At 39.4% G+C, this 22948-nt stretch overlaps 1 protein-coding gene across 5 annotated transcripts in view; it reads left to right on the forward strand.

Annotated features, from left to right (window-relative positions):
- Positions 1–12527, forward strand: part of aspg (asparaginase homolog (S. cerevisiae)) — a 60600-nt gene extending 48073 nt beyond the window's left edge. For 2 of the 5 annotated variants that reach the window (XM_043697531.1, XM_043697535.1), the window contains 3 exons: positions 1016–1115; positions 1309–1374; positions 12033–12527. In XM_043697531.1, coding sequence (XP_043553466.1) covers positions 1016–1115; positions 1309–1374; positions 12033–12038 — 172 coding nt within the window. In that variant the 3' untranslated portion in view covers positions 12039–12527. Of the gene's footprint in view, positions 1–1015; positions 1116–1308; positions 1375–7147; positions 7768–12032 lie in introns of those variants that run through there. The other 3 variants (XM_043697532.1, XM_043697533.1, XM_043697534.1) reach the window with 3 other exon arrangements.
- The last annotated feature ends 10421 nt before the right edge of the window (positions 12528–22948 follow it).

Raw genomic sequence — 22948 nt, forward strand, 5'->3', positions numbered from 1 at the left:
TGAATTTCAACTCTTATAGCTGTTATGATAAAATTTGAGCTACATTCCCAGAACATTAGCCTTCTGGATTCTCTAGAATCTCAGGCATTTGAATTACTAATCCATTGACATTACCATGGTAACTACTTATATTTTATTCAGTGATAAACAAATTTCTGAAATCATTTTCTCAGACATGCGTATCAGATAAATTTTTAAATAAAATCTTCCTGGTATTAAAAAGCAAAAACTATCTTTTCATCAGGGGAAGTGACAGTGGGTGTAGCTACGTGAGTAATCCTCCTCCCAATTCCCATTTACTTCAGTTTTGATTGGGTTCCTTGATGCTACATTGTCAAATCCTGCATTGATGTCAAGAATAGTTGTTATCTCACCTGAATTCAGTTATTTTATCCAAGTTTGGACCAGTAATTATTTGAAAGAAAAGAAAAGATTGAGTCCATCTTGGCTGCTGACAGTGTGGCATTGACAGAGAGCAGTGGGACCAGACCACTTATCCATATTGTTGCAGAGAAAACTTGCATGATAGAAGAGCAATCACAAGACTGGATGGAAGTAGATCTGAATTGGGAGATAAAAGAGAGGAGAATCTTGAGATATAATGTTAGTGTGTATGATTTTAAAAATGAGCATATTCTAATCTAATTTGAAAAATGTTATGCATTTTAAATAATTCTTCAATAGCATAGGCATTTTGTTTGCTCAGTTAATATAATAGACCTTTAATGAATAAGTTATGAAGCCAGAATATTCACGAACATGGTGCTTTCAAAACAAGATGAGCCTAACATACTTTTAAGGATGAAGGGCTCTTTGATGAAGGGCTTATGCCTGAAATGTCGATTCTCCTGTTCATTGGATGTTGCCTGACCTGATGTGCTTTTCCAGCACCACACTCTCAACTCTGATCTCCAGCATCTGCAGTCCTCACTTTCTCTTAGTATGCTTTTAAGGATGTACTGTTTTAGTCACTATCTGTGTGGGAGAAACATTAAACGTTGTTTGTTATACACAGCCTGGCTGCAAATGGTGACGTAGAGGGACTGAAAGCTTGGCACCTTGCAGGAATGGACTTGGACCAGTGTAGCTATGATGGACAAAATCCCCTGGAAGTTGTAAGCAAATATTTTGAATTTTGTTTGAGAGAAACTCTGGGAAACAAAAAGAAAAATCATACAGGTGACAGGCCTCCGATAAACTTAGTTGAACGGCTGGTGATTCAAAATGGCCTTTGGCACTTTTAATGTGAATCATATTTTTCAGTTGGGTGAAGCTAAGCTGTATGAATCTTTCTGCCTTTGCCTCCAGGCTTTGGCTGATGGTAATGAAGAGGTGATTGCATTCCTTCAGTCGGCATGCAAGCGAAACAGGCTGGTAAGAGTCGTATAGATTCTGTGAATGCTTAGTGTGAGCACAATAATCCCAAATTGAACTGAAATTGTAAATTTTATCAATTGGTAACTGTCCATTCTTGGTTTATTCTCTAAAGCAACAAAGCATTCTGAATTTTCACTCCAGCTCTTGCAAAGCTGCTGTGTCCAAGTCAGGGAGCCATTCCTGGCCATTATTTGAGGTGGTGAGCTCAGAAAATACATTCATCACCTTCTTAGGAGCCAAGCAGGCAATTAATCCCATTAGGAGCCTTGTTAAAAGTAGGATTAGACGGCATCTGTGATTTCCCAGGAAGGCTCCAATTTCCCAAAGTGATAGGTGAGTGGGGAGGCAGATTTACTGACCTCTCAGCCCTCCATGTGTGTCTGGGTGGGAGTGCAGCCAAAGACTACCCCATGGAGAAGACCGCCTCTGGTAGTGGCCTGGCTGCTTTCACTTTTTCTATTTAAGTCTTTTAGAAGTAGCTGAGAAGGCACAGACATATTAAGATGCCCTCCAAATACTGCAGTGGATGCTTCTTTAAAACTGGAAGGCCTGGGATGTGCCCTCCATCTTTGAGAGGCCACCCATAGAAACTGTCTCTGTGCCCCATGACTTCTCCATGTGAAAATCCTAACTTTAATTAGTCTGTTGCTGAAGATGGATTTCTGAGTTGAAATAAACTTGGATCCTGTTTCCCATCTTTGTCAAAAATTCAGCTTCATGACTATAACTGATCTGGAAGTGGTACTGGCATGCAGCAGTACATAATACAGTAGTATTTTCAGACTGTAGGTGATGTACCTTCCTTCTCAAGGAATGAGGCCCTTAACAGTAGCTACACCTTTAGGGGACATGATGGGATCTTAGAATTTTACAGTACAGGAGGCATTTGACCCATCGTGATTGTACCGGCTCCTGAAAGAGCTACCCAGCCACTCCCTAACTTCAGCCCTATCTCTGTGAAGCTCTCTAACTTCATCCCTTTCAAATATATATCCAGCTCACTTTGAAAACCTCTCATGGATTCCACCTCCATCACTCTCCCAGGTTGCACCTTCTAGATTCTAACAATTCTGAGTAAAGAAATTTCTCCTCATTTCACTCCTAGCTCTCTTGCTGACAATCTTGAAATTATGATCCCTTAGTTACTGACATGCCAACTAGTGGAAACAGAATATCCTTCTTTACCCTGTCAAAATTGTTCATAATTTTGAACATTTCAATAAGGTTGTCTCTTAATCTTCTGAGCTCCAAGGAGAATAAGCCCAATCGCTTGAATATTTCCTTGTATCTAAAATCCTTCATTCCTGGAATCATTTTAGTATATCTGTTTTGAATTCTCTCCAGGGCTTTAACATCCTTCCTTAAACAAGATACCCAGAATTAAACACAATATTCCATATGTGTTCTGACCAATGATTTATAAAGTATTACATCACTTCTTTGCTTTTATACTTATTTATAAGCCAAAAGATCCTATAAGCCTTCTTATCAATTGTTTCAACTTGTCTGGCCACTTTCAGAGAATTATGTTCGTGAACCCAGAAGTCCCTCTGCTCCTGCACTCCCCTCATAGTTGTACTATTGAGTCTGTACTGTCTTTCCATGTTTCTTCTACCAAAATACATTACCTCTCAATTTGCTGCTTTGAAATTTATTTCCCAGGTGTCTGCCCTTTTGGCCAACTTGCCAGTGTCCCTCTGATGTCACTCATCATTACCTTCACAATACACTATTCTCCCTTCGTAGCTTTTCTGCAAATTTAATGATATTTCCCTCAACATCCAACTCTCAATTGTTCAACGCCAATCCCTGACGGCCATCACATTCAACTCATCTCCAATATGAGAAATGTCCATCTGTATCTATCCTCTGTTTCTATATTCTTATCAACTGTTTCAACTTGCCTGGCCAGCTTCAGTGAATCTTGCACGTTAACCCAGTGGTTCTAAACCATGCTGCTGAGGACCCATCAATCCTCAACATTTCTAATTTGCTAACTAACCTGCCATGTGGCATCCTCTCAAATGCTTTCTAAAGTCCAAATATACAATATCTGCAGCACTACCCTCACCTACTAACTCATTTAAATTTGCCAGACATGATCTACCATTCTCAAAGCCATGTTGACAGTCTGGTATAAACTTTTTTTTCTAACTGTACACTTACTTTATGGCCGCCATTAGTTTTCCCACTACTTATGTGAAGCTGACAGGTCTGAGGTTTCCTGGATTATACTTTTTCCATTTCTTAAGCAATGGTGTCACATTTGCAATCCTCCAGTCCCCCTGGACTGATCCTGTGTTCAGAGAGGCTTGGAAAAGTTCCATCAATGGCTCTGCAATTTGCTCCCTTAACTCAGCAATCTAGGCTGCATCCCATCCGGGTCTGGTAACTTCTCCACTTAGAGTGTTGTCAGCTTTGTTAGCACCTCTTCTTTATCACTATAATGTTCAGTTGCTCACCACAGGTTTTCAAGTAGACCATTGTCACCATATTCTGATTTGGTAAAGACAGAGGCAAAATTTACATTGAGTACCCTGCAAGATCTTTGCTTCAGTGAGCAGCTCACCCTGCTTCTTCCTTATGGACTGTACTCTACTCTTCACCAATCTTTTAGTGTTAATGTGCTTGAGTAACGTTTTACTGTTGTTTTAAGCACATCCTGCCATTCTTTACTTATGCTTCCTCTTTGCCTTCCTTATTCCAGCCTTAGCCTTTCTCCTGCATAATAGATTTACCTCATTTAACTGACTGCACACAAGCTTCTGCAGCTTATTATTGAGTGGGATTAGTGTGGGCCTTAATATAGTAGGAAATTCCCGATAGGAATGAAAACTGCAAAAAGAATGCAATTATTATGGGACAGCTGTCAATTGAATTATCAAAATATATCGAATTAATTTTTTTTTAAAATTTCCTTTTGTTTCCTGTTTCTCTTCATTTTTTTTTTGTTTTACCTTGTTGGAAGTTTGTTTTTTCTTGTATCCTTTATATCCTGTTTTAGTGTGTTCTGAAAGATATAGAAACATAGCAAATTGGATCAGGAGTAGGCTTTTTGCTTATTAAGCCCACTCTACTGTTCCATGATTGTGGCTGATCCACTATCTCATTGCCATACTGCTGTCCTTTCCCTGTATCCCTTGACACCTTTAATGAAAGAAAATGAACTTCCAACCAGTGGAAAAAGCAATGAAGAAAATCAGAAAGCAAAGAAAAATATTTTTAAAATGTTTTAATAATTATTAATCAATATATTCTAATCAATCATCATTTAACTGCTTTTCCTATTGAAGTCGTTATCCACATTATCTTTCTATTGTGGTCTAATCTGATCATAGTGGAGCAAGTGAACAGATGATGGGTATATTAATTAAGGGCTAATCGAGTATGAGTCAGTTGTATAAAAAGAGATTTATATGTATATGCAATTATCATTGGTGTATGAGTTTTATGGAATGTGGTTAACATATATAAAGCTCTTGCTAAACATATGGGCTTGTATTCCGTTGAAGAAACACTTATCTTGTATTGTATGGTAGCAGAGGATGGTTGAAACAAAATATGAAGATTTGGAGTCTTATTACCCACCTTTGTTTTCTGAAAGTGAGTCTTATAACCATTGGAAGAATGAAGTAACCATGTGGACCTGGGTTACTTCTTTACCAAAGAGGAAACAAGGTATGGCCCTGACACTTCTGTTACCAGGCAGAAGCAGGATAAGAAATCAAATTCTGTCAGAATTGGAGCCTGGTCATTTGAGCATTGAAAACGTTTTGGACAGATTGTTAATTTCCATGGATAAAATTTAATAAAAAATTGATTTATTGAAGCACAGTCAGACTTTGACAAATTTAGCAAGACTGAAGATTGATCGAAGAAACTGTAAATAATGGAATTCAGTATCATGTGAGCAAGACTGGAGAAATTTAGTTTGGATATAATCCAATCTAGGCTGGTCTTTAAGTTATTGGACTGCCAAAGTATCAATTATTGACAAATTTTAGTTTTGACGTGAGTTAAATTTGCAGACAAATAGACACCACTGGAACACACTTCAGAAGCCCTACAAAAGATATCTGGGTGAACGTATGTTTCTAGCAGTGGCCATTGCACAAATGGGGCCTCAGTGTACAAAGGAACATGGAAGTCACAACATTAGCAAATTAGTGAAACCACCTGGATACAAGTTACAGGCGACAGTATAAAAGGAGAACTATAACTAAGAGAAATAAAGCCAAACACTATTCATACTTTTGAGGAGCAAAATGATTTGTGATTTACAGTAAAACCATGAACCCCAGAAATGCTCAGGGTGTAGTCAGTTAATGTTTTGAGAACAATTCAAGATCCGTCCCAAACAATATAATTTATTGAAAACTGAACATGAAACTGAAGATGGAGATACAGATCAGAAAGAGGACATTGTATTAGTCACAAGAAGAATATTTTGGTGGGAGAATCTTTCATTTGTGCTTTATTAGACAGTGGATGCACGTTTACAGTATGTGGTAAAGGTAAAATCAACGTAGTCCTGGAGGATTATAGGATTACACTCTCATTAGAGAGAGATGAATAGTGGTGGATTAACCTTAACATCACCGTGCATTCGCAAACAGTGAGGTTGAGAAAGTGGGACTTTCATGGTAACCTTAACCAGAATGGCAATTGAATCTGTGCTGGTGGCATTATTCTGTATCACACATCAGCAATCCAGACAACTAAGCTAGTGCAATGTGGGTATGAAGAAAAACTGGAGGACCAAGATATAAGAGTAAATTGACTGATGGCATTTTTGGAAGTTTTCTTAGCTTTTATAGCTACAAATGATTAGGTGTGTAGATTTACAAGTTGCATTTTTTCAGGGAGATCAGCTCAACGGAAAGTCGTTTCTTCTATCTCCAAAAGAGGTGGCAAACACAGTGAGAACACTGAATGTTAAATAAATGTGCTTATGATGCCACTGGAATTTTATACTTCTCAGTAAGATCATCTTTTTCAAAATTTGCCTATCCTCAGGTGAAAGCATGTTTTACTGGCATCATGAGGGGCAGTTTTCAGGTGTCTTTGTGATATGCAAATTTTTTTTTGGAAACAATGTCTTAGATGGGCTTGAAACAGAGTTCAACACTCAAAGTCAAGCTTCAGAGGTTTTTAAGTACATTATATTAGATATCAGGCAGAATGAAGCATCAGCAATCCTATGTGGAAAAGGTTAGCTTCATTGCTATTAGTCGAAGTGGGACCTGAAGAAGATGCGGCAGTTTTCGAACTGAAATGGGGGAACTGCAAATTCTAATTGGAAAGCTGAGTTGGTTTAACACCCAAAAAAAGCCAATTTTGAATAATTAGAGCTGATTCCAACTGTGAAAAATCTTATTTGGATGAATAAAAGATTGAAAATTTTCAAAATAGAGCATTGTATTGAAATTTCAACCATTGGGAAATGTTAGGAATATGAAACTTGTTGTTCTTAGTGATGCTTCTTATGTAGATCTTGGTGATTAGTTTTTAAGTGTAGGAGAGTTTATAATTTTTCTTGTGGTAAAGGAAAGTAAATGTCTTACTTTAGCCTTTGAAGCTAAAAAGTTCAGGAAAGTGGTAAAACATATCTTACTGGTAGAAGACTCACTGTTTATGAAGCAGTGGATATGGCATTTTTCTTAGTAAAACATCAGAAGAAATTCTAACAAGGTATTCAGCAACAACTATGGGATTACATGCACTCATTGAGATGTGTGAATAGAAAAGGACTGAACTTTTGATTTTACAGTTTTAAAATAGATTCTGGAGAGTAGCGAAAACTCCAAATTGAAATGGATATCTGCAATCAACTATCTGACTGTTTTACAAAAAGAAGGAACAAGCTCAACACATTTGCTTTAACCCCATATTGGAAAAATGACCCTTGGAATTTTGATGTGCAAAGAAAAATAAATAAAGCCTGTATTGTCATTTTGTATGTTTTGTTTTAGTATTTTTCTTGACTTTGAGAAAAAAGGGAATCTGTTACCATTTAAAATGGTGTGAAGGGATGCCTGTGGCCTACTGGAATGAGAGAACGTGATTATTAATTGCTAATGTATTGTTAAAGCTGAAAACAAAACAGAAATTGCTGAAAATGCTCAGCAGGTCTGGCAGCATCTGTGGAGAGAAATCAGAGTTAATGTTTTGGGTCGAGTGACTCTTCCTCAGAAGAAGTTACTATAGGATCGCATGCACTCACGTGTGAATGGAAAAGGACTGGTCATGATTTTACAATTTTAAAATAGATTCTGGAGAACAGAGAAATCTCCAAATTGAAATGGTGGATACCTTTGTTAATGATATAGAAGATGGTATTAGTAATAACATTAGCAAATTTGCTGATAATACTAAGCTGGGTGGCAGAGTGAAATGTGAGGAAGATGTTAGGAGATTACAGGGTGACCTGGACAGGTTAGGTGAGTGGTCAGATGCATGGCAGATGCAGTTTAATGTGGATAAATGTATGGTTATCTACTTTGGTGGCAAGAACAGGAAGGCAGATTACTACCTAAATGGAATCAATTTAGGTAAAGGGGCAGTACAAAGAGATCTGGGTGTTCTTGTACACCAGTCAATGAAGGTAAGCATGCAGGTACAGCAGGTAGTGAAGAAGGCTAATAGTATGCTGGCCTTCATAACAAGAGGGATTGAGTATAGAAGCGAAGAGGTTCTTCTGCAGCTGTACAGGGCCCTGGTGAGACCATACCTGGAGTACGGTGTGCAGTTCTGGTCTCCAAATTTGAGGAAAGACATTCTGGCTATTGAGGGACTGCAGCGTAGGTTCACGAGGTCAATTCCTGGAATGGCGGGACTACCTTACGCTGAAAGACTGGAGCGACTGGGCTTGAATACCCTTCAGTTTAGAAGGCTGAGAGGGGATCTGATTGAGGCATATAAGATTATTAGAGGATTGGACACTCTGGAGGCAGAAAACATGTTTCCGCTGATGGGTGAATGCCGAACCAGAGGACACAGCTTAAAAATACAGGCTGGACCATTTAGGACAGAGATGAGGAGAAACCTCTTCACCCAGAAAGTGTGGCTGTGTGGAATGCTCTGCCCCAGAGGGCAGTGGAGGCCCAGTCTCTGGATTCATTTAAGAAAGAGTTGGATAGAGCTCTCAAGGATAGTGGAATCAAGGGTTATGGAGATAAGGCAGGAACAGGATACTGATTAAGGAGGATCAGCCATGATCATATTGAATGGTGGTGCAGGCTCGAAGGGCAGAATGGCCTACTCCTGCACCTGTTGTCTATTGTCTATCTGCAGAAAGGTTCTGAGGGAAGATCACGCAACCCAAAACATTAACTCTGATTTCTCTCCACAGATGCTGCCAGACCTGCTGAGCTTTTCTAACAATTTCTTCTGTTTTTGTTGTTAATGAATTGTTAATTGGTTATGAATTGGTTATATAAATATGGGGAGCTAGTAGTCCCTTGGGTATGAGTTTTATACAATTTGGTTAACTGAAATAAAGCTTTTAATAGGAATATGGCTTTGCACTTTGTTCAGAAAACATTTATCTTCTAATGCAGAATTCATGATTTACATTTCATAAATCCATGTTGACCTTGTATAATTCCATTGGTATATCTGTATTAATCTGCTACTTTGTATCTTGTTGTGGTGTTTATAATTCAATAAGTAAAGTGCATATGAATTTGAAGTGTATTACTTGTTTTGGCAGATCTCAAAGTTTTTAAGATTGTAATATAAAACTGCATAATTTGTGAATGTCATCTGCAAAAAGAAATTTGCCAAATATTTAATAAGGGTTTTGCACATTGTTGGACTTCAGATTTGGGAACATGTTTTAGAACAATCCTAATCTTCATGGCCTAGAAATTAGTCCATTAAATAATAAATATATTTTTACCAATAACACTTTTAAAAAAGAAATTTTATTGTCTGTAGAAAACTTGAAATTCATTGCATTAAACTTCATTTAATGCATGTTATTTAAGTTATGATCTAACGTTTTCTTAAATTCACTGATAAACCTGTACTGAAGGATGTATTAAGAACTTGATATTAGTGCATTTCCAACTCTGAGCACATTAAACTCTTTATTGGTTTAAGAGTAGACAACATAATTGTCTATTATGAAAATAATTTACAAGCGAAATACACTCTTTCAGGCCAGGATATAATTGCTCTCAATTGCTATCAAAGCTAAACAGAGTTATCTTAGCCAAGGGATGTGTACTTTGTAAAATTTAAATATGTAAATGTTCATTTACTAGCCTGTAATCTGATGAATCATCTTGATCAATGATGCCTGATTGATATTGTTCAGTTTCCATTCAGTTAAGTTCCAGTATCGTGCATGCCATTCCAGGACTTACCATTGCTAACTGAAGAACAGCATATTTTATATTTTTGGTATTGACTCTGGCTTTGGGGCTGTACATTCTGCATGACAGTTCAAGCCTGATAAGCATAATATTTTCCAAATCCAAAATATGACCCAACCCTGTCGAGGAATGGCTTAAGAATACCCACCATCAAATTTTTATTGTGTTAGGGCAGCTCTATACATGGGACTTAACAAGCAATTGCCTGATTTAGAGTCCAACTTTTACAACTCCGTGTGTTTGGCACGAGGAACTGTAGTTAAGTTATAAAGGTACTCTATAATTCAAACCTACATCAAAGACATAAGCAAACTATAAGTAGTTGAGGGGAACATTCAGGAAAATTCTTGGAGTGGAAAGAATGATGTGGATTTTTTTATGTTGAATTTTGATTTTCAAGCTAATTAATCTTTTCACTCAAGTTAGGAAAGATTTAACTTGACTCTTATTGGTAATAATGGTACAGTTTATTTATTATGAGTAAGACTTGATATGTTATTTGACAAACCATAAGCATGAGTTAGATCTCATTATGGCCAGGATAGAAGGTTGTTTTATTTTACAAATCTACCCTTATTGAAATGTACCCCAGTCACTTTGATCCAGCTGGCATGATACATGTGATAGACCTTTGTCAATCTGTCCCTTCCATGGTTTTGTCTGCTGGAATGACCTAGGCAATTTACCAAATGCTTATACTATCTCTGCACTTGTGGATTCGCTCCTTCTACTTACCAAGCAAAGCAAATAGAGTCATACAGTCAAATAATCCTATGGAGAACAGTTTAACCTAATCATGGATTTTGCACCCTTACTAAACTAGTCAATTACAAAAATGCCACATATTCATCATTGCCCACCTGGTCCTTCCAAGGAGCTTCGAAATCGACATTTCGGGCAAAAGCCCTTCATCAGGAAAGCCCTTCAGCACTACTAATCCAGAATGTGGTTTCCAGCATCTGCAGTCATTGTTTTTACCACCTGGTCCTTGTCAGTCTCCCATGATTCATGATTTTTTTTAAATGTGCCTGTACTGTTATCAATACATTAATGTCTCAGTGCCATTGCCTGGTCAAAGCATGACAGTCTTGGTGCCCCACTATCTTCTTTAGGATTGAAGACACTTGCTTTCGTCAGTGTCTGCCTGAGATGCTGACATTACTAAGAACCAATTTGTGTACTGCCCTCTCCTCACATGCCTGCACATTCCTCCTCTTCAGATATTTAGAAAATGCAGCAACTTCACAGTACAGAAAGAGGCTACTCTGCCTATCATGTCTATACTCACTGAGAAAGGAAACATCCAACCTAACCCCATTTTCGAGCACTCGGTTTTTATTCTCAATGGTTACTGTAATAGAAGTGCGCATTCAGGCATCCTTTTAAATGGGTTCAGGGTCTCGATTACCCGTTCAGGCAGAGAGTTGCAGACACTTTTGCAGACACTTAAGTTGGTCTCCCCTTGTCACTGACCCTTTTGCTCAGGGAATAAGTCTTTTCTATCTCCTCAGAACCTCACACCACCGCAATTAAATCTCATGGAGGAAAATAACTCCAGACTTTGACTCTTTCATCATAGGTGCGGTTTTCTAGAGCTGGCAACACATTCATGAATCTACTTTGTAGCCCCTCTCCTGCAAGTACATGCTTTCAGAACTGTTGCAGTATTCATGTTATGGCCTAGCTAGTATTTTACGTAGCTCCGACGAATTTCAGCCCCTCAAAAGTTGACTCCATTAATTTAACCTTAAAAAATTGTCTAAAATGTTCGACTTCTACACGAGTATAAAACGGTATTTGATGTCAGGAATTGCCTTCATTGAAAGATTTTGACAAAGTCTGGGTTGTTTGATAACTTAAAAGCATCTCTGACCCCATCTGATTATTATTAATTGTCATGAATGAAATATTGCAGTACAGCCTTAATTCAGAAATGTCTAGCATTCAGATCAAATTGAAGATGAAAGTACCATCTAGCACAGCACAGGTTTAGATCACTGCCCTCGATGAATTTGGTTTTTCACTGCGCAATATTTGATTATGATATTTAAATGCTAGTAGATGAGGGAGCGATGAATCTCATGTTCTGTTTTATAGTATTAGTGAAGATGGAAGTGATTTGAAGTGGCGTTGGAAGTATAAGTCCTTTGTCTCAAGTTATGTTAAAGTGAAAAAGAAGCATGCTTTGAGTAACTTTGTAGCCTATTACTTTTCTATCGTTTCATTGAACTATTATGACCTCCAGGACTTGACATTGAATTTGTTTCTATTTTTCAGCTTTAAGTGTCCACCATCAAGAAGATTAACAGATTTACATCCCACAGTACCGGCATAATTAAAAGCCAATAATATTGTTTTACAGAATCATCTCTTTTATTGTATACTACTAGATGTTCCACAAAAAAAGTTTTAATATAGCAACCATTATATTTGAATAATTTCCACATTATCAGAATCAAGCAGTTTGGATCAGTGACAGTGGTCTGTGTTAGAAAGTAGAAGTTCTGTTTGAAGTCATAACCCACTGAATGTGAAGCCGTGTGTGGATAATGCAAGTCAAGACTGAACTATGTAAGGAGTTTTAACAGCAGTTTGACACTTTTTGCCCATAGTTGGGCAAAGACACAAAATAGTAGGCATTGCACTTTGAATAAAAAAAAGGTTAGGAATACTTCTTTCCACTGTGTGATGTACTTCATGGGAATGTTCACCATCTCAGTATTTCTTTGTAAAGCAATGAAAATAAAATACGCTATGCGTTTCTGCTTAGTTGATCATATTGTGCTGTGATTTTTTTAACCATAAGTGGAAAAATCTGACCACAATGCGTAAACGTATACTAGTTTTGCTTTGTTTAGAAATACCGATCTGGAGTTATGAGCTCTCTACCTTAATTAGTTTGTACAGTTTTGGGTTATTTGTTACTTTGGTTATGTTCACACCATCTGACACTTTTGATTACCTGCAGAGACCTATTATTTGGCCTGTTGACACTCATACCATTTGTGATCCTTTGAATTCTCTGATTATAAAGTCTGTGCCTGGGTGCTACTCTTTGCCTGATGAAGGGGAAACACTCTGAAAGTTTGTGATTTCAAATAAACGTGAGGGACTATAAACTAGTGTCATCTGACTTTTGAACTCATACTTTCTCTAGGCATTGCTCTGCCAACCACAAGTTGGAAAAGGACCTGGAACTTGTTCTTGTCACTGTTCTGTCTCTTTAACTCCCTCTGATTTCCTGTGATAGTGGATGAAGCAATAGCCTCCATTTTAGCTGAATCCATAGCTGGGAGTTAGTCAACTCTACCAATGGGTCTTTTTTTTAATGAGCTGGACTGCAACTAGCCTGACCGAAATAATGTCACATTCCATTGAGGCTAATCGATATTCTGCATTTAATCCATTTATTCTTAGCATGTTCTGAGCAATATGGGCAATGATGAGATGTGTGGTAGAATTGGGCAAGATATCTCAGTGTCAAATCATCTCACTGCACCTTGCATTTTTCAAGTGGTGTGGCAGTATTCTCACTAGGCCATGTGGAGTTCCTAATTAATCGTAGAAACCCGACAGTGTGGAAGCAGGCCAGTCAGCCTATCGAGTCCAAAACCGAGATGGTGAACAGTATCCCACCTTGACACCACCCACCCACACCCGATCTCCATAACCCACATTTACCATGAGGTAGTGCTCTGCACAGTTTGTTAAACATCTTGTTGCCCTACTCACCATGACTTATAGAGTCATACAGATGTATATCACAGAAGCAGACCCTTCGGTCCAACCTGTCAATGCCAATCAGACCCCATCCCAATCTAGTCCCACCTACCAGCCCCTGGCCCATATCCCTCCAAACCCTTCCTGTTCACATACCCATCCCGATGCCTTTTAAATGCTGCATTACCTAAATGTCTTTTAAATGGTGTAAATGTACCTACATCCACCACTTCCTTGGAAATTCACTCCATAAACAATCCACTCTTAAAAAAAAAATTGCTCCCATGATATTTTTTCCTCTCATTTTAAAAATATGCCCTCCAGTCTTGAAAACTCCCACCCTTGGGAAAAGACACCTGCCTTTCATCTTATTTATATGCTTCATTATTTTATAAACCTATCAATCTCCTACACTCCTGTGGAAAAAGTCCAGCCTATCCAGCCTCTGCTCATAATCCAAAACCTCCATTCCTGGCAACAGCCTAGTAAATCTCTTTTGAACCTTATCCAGCTTAATAAATCCTTCCTATAACAGGGAGACCAGAACTGGGTTGAAACTTTATTGCTGGAACAGCACAGCAGGTCAGGCAGCATCCAGGGAACAGGAGATTCGACGTTTCGGGCACAGGCCCTTCTTCAGGAATGAGCAGAGAGTGTTCAGCAGGAGAAGATAAAAGGTAGGGAGGAGGGACTTGGAGGAGGGGCATTGGAAATGTGATAGGTGGAAAGAGGTCAAGGTGAGGGTGATAGGTCGGAGTAGGATGGAGGCAGAGAGGTCAAGAAGAAGACTGCAGGCCAGGAAGGCGGTGCCGGGCTGGAAGGATCCCTTTTATCTTCTCCTGCTGAACACTCTCTGCTCATTCCTGAAGAAGGGCCTGTGCCCGAAACGTCGAATCTCCTGTTCCCTGGATGCTGCCTGACCTGCTGTGCTGTTCCAGCAATAAAGTTTCAACTTTGATATCCAAATGAATCCAACAAGAACTGGACCAAGCATATGTGGTACTCATAATCTTCTTCATCCTAAGTATACGCATGATTTTACTACAACTGCTAAGTATTTCATCAGTAATATTTTCAGCAACATAACACAAAACATCGCAGATAAGAAAAACTGCAGCATATTAACATGCCAAATTTCCCCTAAAGTAAATGCATTAAAATTCCATCAAATTTGACAATATTGTTATGTATTTGGCTTTAAGGGGTTAACACGTAGGGGGTTCCATACAACAGCCAAGCAGGGTGAGATCAATAGTTGTGATGTTGAGAAGATATGCTCTTCTTCATTAGGGTAAATAAAACCACAGAAAGTAGACAAAATCAAACACAAAATATTGCTGAGGAAAGGAGTGAACAAAGACAGAAATGGGAACTATTTAAATGTAAATCTATGATTCGCTCCAGTAATAATATCTAACAATATTCAATATCTAGGATCATACCAAAAGAGTACTTTGAAGTATTAAAGGGATTTTCTGCTATCTAGTGATCTCTGAGGCATGAAGTTTCCCTTTCTTGATATGTGCAAGATCAAGACAAACACTAGGCATACAGTAACAGTGATATCACCGCAGGGAGTTGGCAGCCAATTACACTGAAGTATTCTCAAACAGCAAATCAGAAAGTAAAATGCAGTAAAATCTTCTACTCAATTAAAATTTCCACAGAGTAAATACAAATCATCAGTGATACACATGGGATTAAAGTAGCTGAAATATCATAACTTTTTTTTAAATTTGAAAAAAACATTATTGCCATAATAATGGCAAAAAAGCATCCCAGTGATATAACATTAGATTTCTATGAGTAACTATTGAGTTATTAAAATTAAATTGCATTTATATAGTAACTGTTATGGCCACAGAAAGATCCAAAATGCTTTACAGCCAATAAAGTACTTTGGAAGTACAGTCAGTGTTGACACATAGCAGGCAATTTACATGTAGCAAGCTCCCACAAAAAGAAATGCTGTACTAATTATTGAAAAAATATTGACTATGACACCTGGAACAACTTTCTCATCAGTGGTGAGGTTCTGGAACCCACGAGTTCAAAGGGTAATACAGGCAAAAACCATAATCACATTAAAACATGCGGTGGAACAGTCAATGGGTTTAGGAATCAAAATTTGGAGAGTGGGATTAGTGTGACGAGGTATTCATCGACTGGTATGGACATAATGTGCCAGACGACTACCTTCTGTGCATGAAATCTTACTGTGTTTTCTATGTATCTATAACTCTTATTAAAAATAGTGCCATTGGCTCTTCTATGTCTACATTAGAGGACAGACAGGCCTTCACTTAGTAGGCTCTCGTCAAAAAGATAGCAGCTTAAATCTTCCAACTTCCCTCACTGGATTGGAATGTGTTGCTGGAAAAGCGCAGCAGGTCAGGCAGCATCCAGGGAACAGGAGAATCGACGTTTCGGGCATAAACCCTTCTTCAGGAATGAGGAAAGTTTGTCCAGCAGGCTAAGATAAAAGGTAGGGAGGAGGGACTTGGGGGAGGGGCGTCGGAAATGTGATAGGTGGAAAGAGGTCAAGGTGAGGGTGATAGGCCAGACTGGGGTGGGGGCGGAGAGGTCGGGAAGAAGATTGCAGGTTAGGAAGGCGGTGCTGAGTTCGATGGATTTGACTGAGACAAGGTGGGAGGAGGGGAAATGAAATTTTCAGCTCTGATCTCCAGCATCTGCAGACCTCACTTTCTCCTAGCCATAGTGAAGCCACACAGTGTCTAACTCAATGACTCGTCTCTGGTAAATACGAACGTTGTTGATCTCCTCTTGTGTTGAAATCAGAAACAGACATGAAGGTGACAATTGGAAGCCACCCACCCTGCACTGAGACTGAAGCCAGCCGTCTCTGGTTTGATGTTTTCAAGAAAGACCTTTATATCTGCGATGGGAAGATTTGGGTGTCAATCTTACAAGGTAATGCAACAATATCATTAAGGTAGAGATGGATTGTTTGTAGTGCCACCCCTCAGTGAAGTTGTTAATGAATAAATAGAATACATAAAGAAAGAAAGTCACATTTGTATGAACCTCAGCAAGGCTCATTACGGTCAATGAAATTTTTTTTACTCAGCCAATGAAACAGGGCACAATAAGCTCCCACAAACAGCAATATGATAGTTTCTTGCAGTCTTCTGCAGTCTTCTTCTTGACCTCTCCGCCTCCGTCCTACTCCGACCTATCACCCTCACCTTGACCTCTTTCCACCTATCACATTTCCAACTCCCCTCCTCCAAGTCCCTCCTCCCTACCTTTTATCTTCTCCTGCTGAACACTCTCTGCTCATTCCTGAAGAAGGGCCTGTGCCCGAAACGTCGAATCTCCTGTTCCCTGGATGCTGCCTGACCTGCTGTGCTGTTCCAGCAATAAAGTTTCAACTTTGATCTCCAGCATCTGCAGACCTCACTTTCTCCTCAGACCAGAACTGGACACAGTACCCTAGAAGAGACCTCAACAATGTCTTGTATGACCTCAAAGATATGAGCAATGAAGGTAAAGCCTGCTGAACGCCTTTTAGCCACCTTATCGATATGAGACGCAAACTTCAAAGAACTATGTACCTGAACCCCTAGGTATCTCTGTTCTATAACACTGCTCAATTAGGACTGATCTTAACCAGACATACCATACAAACTATGCACTGGAACAACTTGATGTGGAAACCATTCTTAATAGGTTTACCTACTCTGAATTAGCTCCATTTAAGGCAAACAGAGCAAGACGAGATTCACCAGCACCAGCTGCATGCGAACACCACTTTGTGAGCTATTACCAACACCTTTATTCTCCAATTCACTAGCACCAGCACCCTGCATGGATACACTGTACGGCAATGTTCATGCATCTTGCATATGTCAGTATGCCACATCATTCTAGTACAGTACTAGGTGTCCTCAGAATTTACACCATGCACGCCATTTGCATCATAATGTGTAACGTTTATGAAAGTCTGAGGGAAATAGTCCGCAGTGATGTTCATGGGGGCATCGATCAGGTTAATCAAAGACAGTCTCATATACCTGTGTTCAGCTTTGGCCAAGGTTAGATATCTGGTTGGGATGGCATTGCATGGGGGCTTGTGTCAAGTGTGGGGAGTAGGTATAGTCATCATGAAAATGTTTGTCCACCAGCCAAGGATATGAATAGATGAGGGCCATTGCTGACTGGTCAGTAGAGAGAGTGGGCTCGAGTCACCTCATTGTCTCCATTTGCAGAAATTAAGAGGAAAGGCAGAGCTGGTGGAGATGTTCAGCAGATAGAGTTATGGGTGTACATACACTGCATGGGTGATGGCGTGGGCAAGTGTGAAGTCTGTGATGTTTATGGAATGGATAGTTAAAAAGGTGCTGGTGATATTGGGGCTCTCAATGGCGTGTTAACACTGACACTGAAAGCCACTGATAGTGACCACTGCTGTCGTTCCAATCATGCAAGGCATGGTTAGAGCGCGATGTTGAGAAAGACAGCTGTGAAAGCACACTCAACGGCAGAGTAAGTGAGCTGACGTGAGGGAGAGGTCTGCATTTGCAGCCATTATCAGGGAGTATGATTGGTTTGCAACAAATGGCATCCTTACAACATAGGTATGCAGGATCACTGGCTATCCTGCAGCATTGACTATCTCTTTGTGTTGCAGCTCCATCTCACTTGTCATTGTTGGTAATTCCTTCAGTTATATATCCTTTACACACAGTCAGTGTGAAAAGAGATAATGTTGAAGGGGAGGAGAGGCTAGGATGTCAGTCAGCTGATGCCATACATGCATTACTATTCCTGATCCCAAATGTAATTGGCCCTCATTATACACCTCCAATCATTATACATTTTTAATGGCCAGGGACTGATGCTGCAAGATGGAGTGGGTAGAACTTAAACAGGTGAGCACAACTACATGAACATTGAAAAGCAATGGTTAAAAAAATAAGCAGACTACTTACATGACATTGTTAGCCATTGCCCCATGTGCCTTTAGTCTGATTTCCTCTTCCTCTCCCTATCCTGCTGTGATGCATAAATTTACCTGGCTCAGTAGATGGGGTGAGGCAAGTGCATTAGCCCTGGGTAATTGATCAGGTGGCCACTGGGGTGTTTGGGTTTTGATGGGTCAGACATACTAAGTGTCTTGCCAGAGGCAAATTGATGCTTCTTGACTGGTACTTCAAGCAGCGAGTGACATTCAGGGTAGTAGAGGAGGGTTCAGAACCTCTACCGTCTCCCAGATGGAGATTGTCAAATGATGTGTTTATGCCCTTCCCTTAGCTGGGTATTTCCTGGACCTGGCCTTACTGTTCGTGAGTAAGATGCACCTGGAGTACCCATCCCACTCTCACTCTCCCTTCAGTCCTGAGAACTAATTGTGGAGTGATGGTTGTACCCATGATAGTCCTGGGCTTGTCTGTCTGTTGCAGCCACCAACATGTTCATGGATGCTGACAGGCAGCCGCAGAACTAGTTGCACTGCTGTTGAACGTTCTCACCCTCAAGCCTACTCCAGTATTCAACAAGGTCATGACCGATCTGCCACATGCCTCAGCATCCCTGATACTTCAAAAACTATATCTCTTTTAAATACCTTCAGTGATTCTACCCTCCAAACTCGACACTATCCTCTGGAAGAAGAAATTCCTTTGCATTCTTGGTATGTTTTGTAATTATGTTTCCTAGTTCAAGTTCCCTTTCTAGTGGAAGCATTTTTTCATCATCTACCCTGTCAAACCCCCTAAGAATCTTGTATTTTCAATTGTTCATTCTTCTGAATTCTAAGGAATAAAGGTCCAACTATCCATACTTGATAAGTTAACTGTTTCATCCAGCAATCACACTAGTAAATCCCTTTTGAACAGCCTCCAATGCCAGTATCTCTTCCTTTTAAAATACAGGGATCAAAGACGGTATACTGTATACAACACTCCAAGTGCAATATCAAAACTCTGTATAGTTATAAGAAGACTGCCCCATGTTTAAGCTCCAACACCTCAGTAATAAAGGCCAAAATATTTGCCATCCTAATTACTTGCATCATTTGCAAGTTAACCTGTTGTGTTTCATATACAAGAATACTCAGATTCCCCTCTGTCATATTTTTTAAAAATCTATTTCCATTTAAATTACAGTTTGTCTTTTAATTCTTCCTACCAAAGTGGATGCCTGCAAACTCTCCTATATTAAACTGTACCTGCCAGGTTTTCCCATTTGTTTAACTTGTCTATGTCCCCTTGCAGATTGTTTTGTCCTCATCACATGTTTCCCACCTCTTTTTGTATAATCAATAAATTTGGATAGATTACACTGTGTCCCTTCCTCCAAATCATTATATAAATCATTACATTAAATACCGAGGACTGGTCCTTGTGGCACTCCACTAATTTTATCTTTCCAACCTGAAAGAGACCATTAATTCTGACTCTGCCTTCTGTATGTTAACCAATTCACAATCCATGCTAATATGTTATCTCCTATACCATGTGCTCCTATCTTGTACAGTAGCCTTTTATGTGACACCCTGTTGAAAATATTCTGGAAATCCAAATAACCACATCTATCTGTTCTCCCTTTATTAATTCTGTTTGTTACCTCATCAAATAACTCAAGGCAAATTTGTCAAACATCACCAAAAAAGAAAAACAATGGCAGATGCTGGAAATCAGAAACAATATTAGATTTGCTGGGAAAAAAAATAATTCTGAAGAAGGGTCACTAGACCAAAAGTAGAGGGTATCAGTTGGAGGTGGGAGGGAAAATAAAAGGAACCTGAGAGGAAGCTCTTTCATGTAGAGGGTGGTGCATGTATGGAATGGGCTGCCAGTGGAAGTGGTGGAGGTGGGTAAAATTATGGCATTTAAAAGTCTGAATGGGTGCATGAAATGGATGTAGGGATGTAGGCCAAATGCTGGCAAATGGAACTAAATCAACTTAGGATATCTGGCCAGCATGGACGAATCGGACCAAAAGATCTGTTTCCGTGCTGTATAACTCTATGATCTGAAATGTTGCCATTGCTTTCTCTCCATAGATGCTGCTGCACCTGTTGAATTTTTTCAGCAATTTCTGTTTTTGTTGTCAAACATTACTTCCTTTTCACAAAACCATGTTGACTATTTGATTGCATTTTCTGAATGTCCAGCTATTTTTTTCTTCATAAAGAATTCTTATAATTTTTCCGATGACAGATCTTAGTCTAACAGGCCTATGATTTACAGCTTTCTGTCTCAATCTCTTTAGGGACAGGGGAGCCAAGTTAGCAATTCTCCAATCCCTGGAATCTCCCAGAATCCAATGAGTTCTGGTATATTTCAAACAGTGCCTGCACTATCTTTGCAGCCACTTACTTTAAAATCCTTGGATTCAGATCATGGAGATCTGTTTGCTTTCAGTTTGTCCAATACTCCATCCCTCATGATAGAGACTATTACAAGATCTCTCCTCCCATTAACATCATCAGTATCTTAGGATGTTCATTGTGTCCTCCATCGTGAGAACCAATGCAGAATATTTGTTTCGATTATCTGTCTTTCCCCATTATCAATTCCCACTTCCTTGGGCTTTGCTCACGACTCACAGCATTCTGAATGATGATGTCCCATTTCATTGCAATGGAAACACTTTGGCCCTTATTTATCATCTTGATTCTCAGTACTTGCCTTTCTGATCTGAGGAGGAGATCTTGAGGCATTCCCAGCGTCCTTACCCCTGGTTACTTGCTCTGCTTTCACCCTTCCATCCTTTCCTTCTCAGGTGATAGAAAAAAAGTTTAGTTTTATGTATCAGTTCCTAATTGTTAACCATTGCTGCTGCCTGTGTAGCAGTTGCAACCCTTTGATCTTCAGCATGGGTTCTGATTGCGACGGTAGTGAGTTTTTAAATTCTTCCAAAAAATTGATATTTATGAGAGCATCAAACATAGTTTCAACTCCTAAAGTCTGTATCCATATATCATAACTACTTTGCTTAATCCCTTCAAATTCCATGTAGGTTTGTCCAGACTGTTTCCTTAAATTTGCCTTTAAGCTTCAGGGATGAACTCATATGTCCAGTATAGCTTTTCTTTATGTTGTCATAATCCCCAGTAACCACCTATGACAGTGGGGGATAAATTACCAGTGCTTTACTTGCCAACTTACTCTGCAAGAGCAATGTTCTGTTTCATTTATCATGCTATTTTTAAAAATGGCATAAAGAATGTCTCCGCATCCTTTTCCTCAAATTTTGGTGGGGCCTGAGCAAGCTTAAACATTCCTGAATGAGACTGGAAAGACATCCATCAGGCCTTTCTTTGGCTTATGAGGTCCCCTTTTTCAACTCTGGGTTATTTTACATTTGATTTTATTGTGTGAAAATCGTTAGTCAACATTTTCAAATTTATCAGTCTGACAAGCCCAAGTTAAAAGAAGTTGAAGAAGAAATAATTGTTTATTACAAACTGATTGTCTTTAACTAATCATAAAAACTTTTTAAAAAATTTTTCTGTATTTTTAATTGTGAACTGAAATGAGAAAAGAGTTGTTTGCTGGAGGATTGGGACATGTTATGAAAGTAAGCCACCTGACAGCCATTGTAAGCATTGTTTACACAGTTGCTTGTTTAAGCAGTGGTTTCAGTGTGTTTGCAGAGGAGCTGCCTACGGATGAAGCTTTGGTGGGTATGAGTAGCTGGTTGTTATGACTAGCTGATTGCTTTATGAATTCATGACCAGGTAGTTCACAAAGGGCTTCAGCTTGTCAACAACTTTTTTTTCATATTAGTTCTTGATCCTTTAGAGGATAAGAGGGGGTATTTAATAATGGGATATGAGGAAATGGCCCAGGCATTGAACTGGTCATAGAGTCATAGAGATGTACAGCATGGAAACAGACCCTTCGGTCCAATCCGTCCATGCCGACCAGATATCCCAACCCAATCTAGTCCCACCTGCCAGCACCTGGCCCAGATCCCTCCCAACCCTTCCTATTCATATAGCCATCCAAATGCCTCTTAAATGTTGCAATTGTACCAGCCTCTACCACATCCTCTGGCAGCTCATTCCATACACATACCACCATCTGCGTGAAAAAGTTGCCCCTTAGTTCTCTTTTATATCTTTCCCCTCTCACCCTAAACTTATGCCCTCTAGTTCTGGACTCCCCGACCCCAGGGAAAAGACTTTGTCTATTTATCCTATCCATGCCCCTCATAATTTTGTAAACCTCTATAAGGCCACCCCTCAGTCTCTGAAAACAGCCCTAGCCTGTTCAGCCTCTCCCTGTAGCTCAGATTCTCCAACCCTGACAACATCCTTGTAAATCTTTTCTGAACCCTTTCAAGTTTCACAACATCTTTCCGATAGGAAGGAGACCAGAATTGCACACAATATTCCAACAGTGGCCTAACCAATGTCCTGTACAGCCGCAACATGAGCTCCCAACTCCTGGACTCAATACTCTGACCAATAAAGGAAAGCATACCAAACGCCTTCTTCACTA

This window comes from Chiloscyllium plagiosum, chromosome 10 (genome assembly GCF_004010195.1).
Source record: "Chiloscyllium plagiosum isolate BGI_BamShark_2017 chromosome 10, ASM401019v2, whole genome shotgun sequence".
NCBI lineage: Eukaryota > Metazoa > Chordata > Chondrichthyes > Orectolobiformes > Hemiscylliidae > Chiloscyllium > Chiloscyllium plagiosum.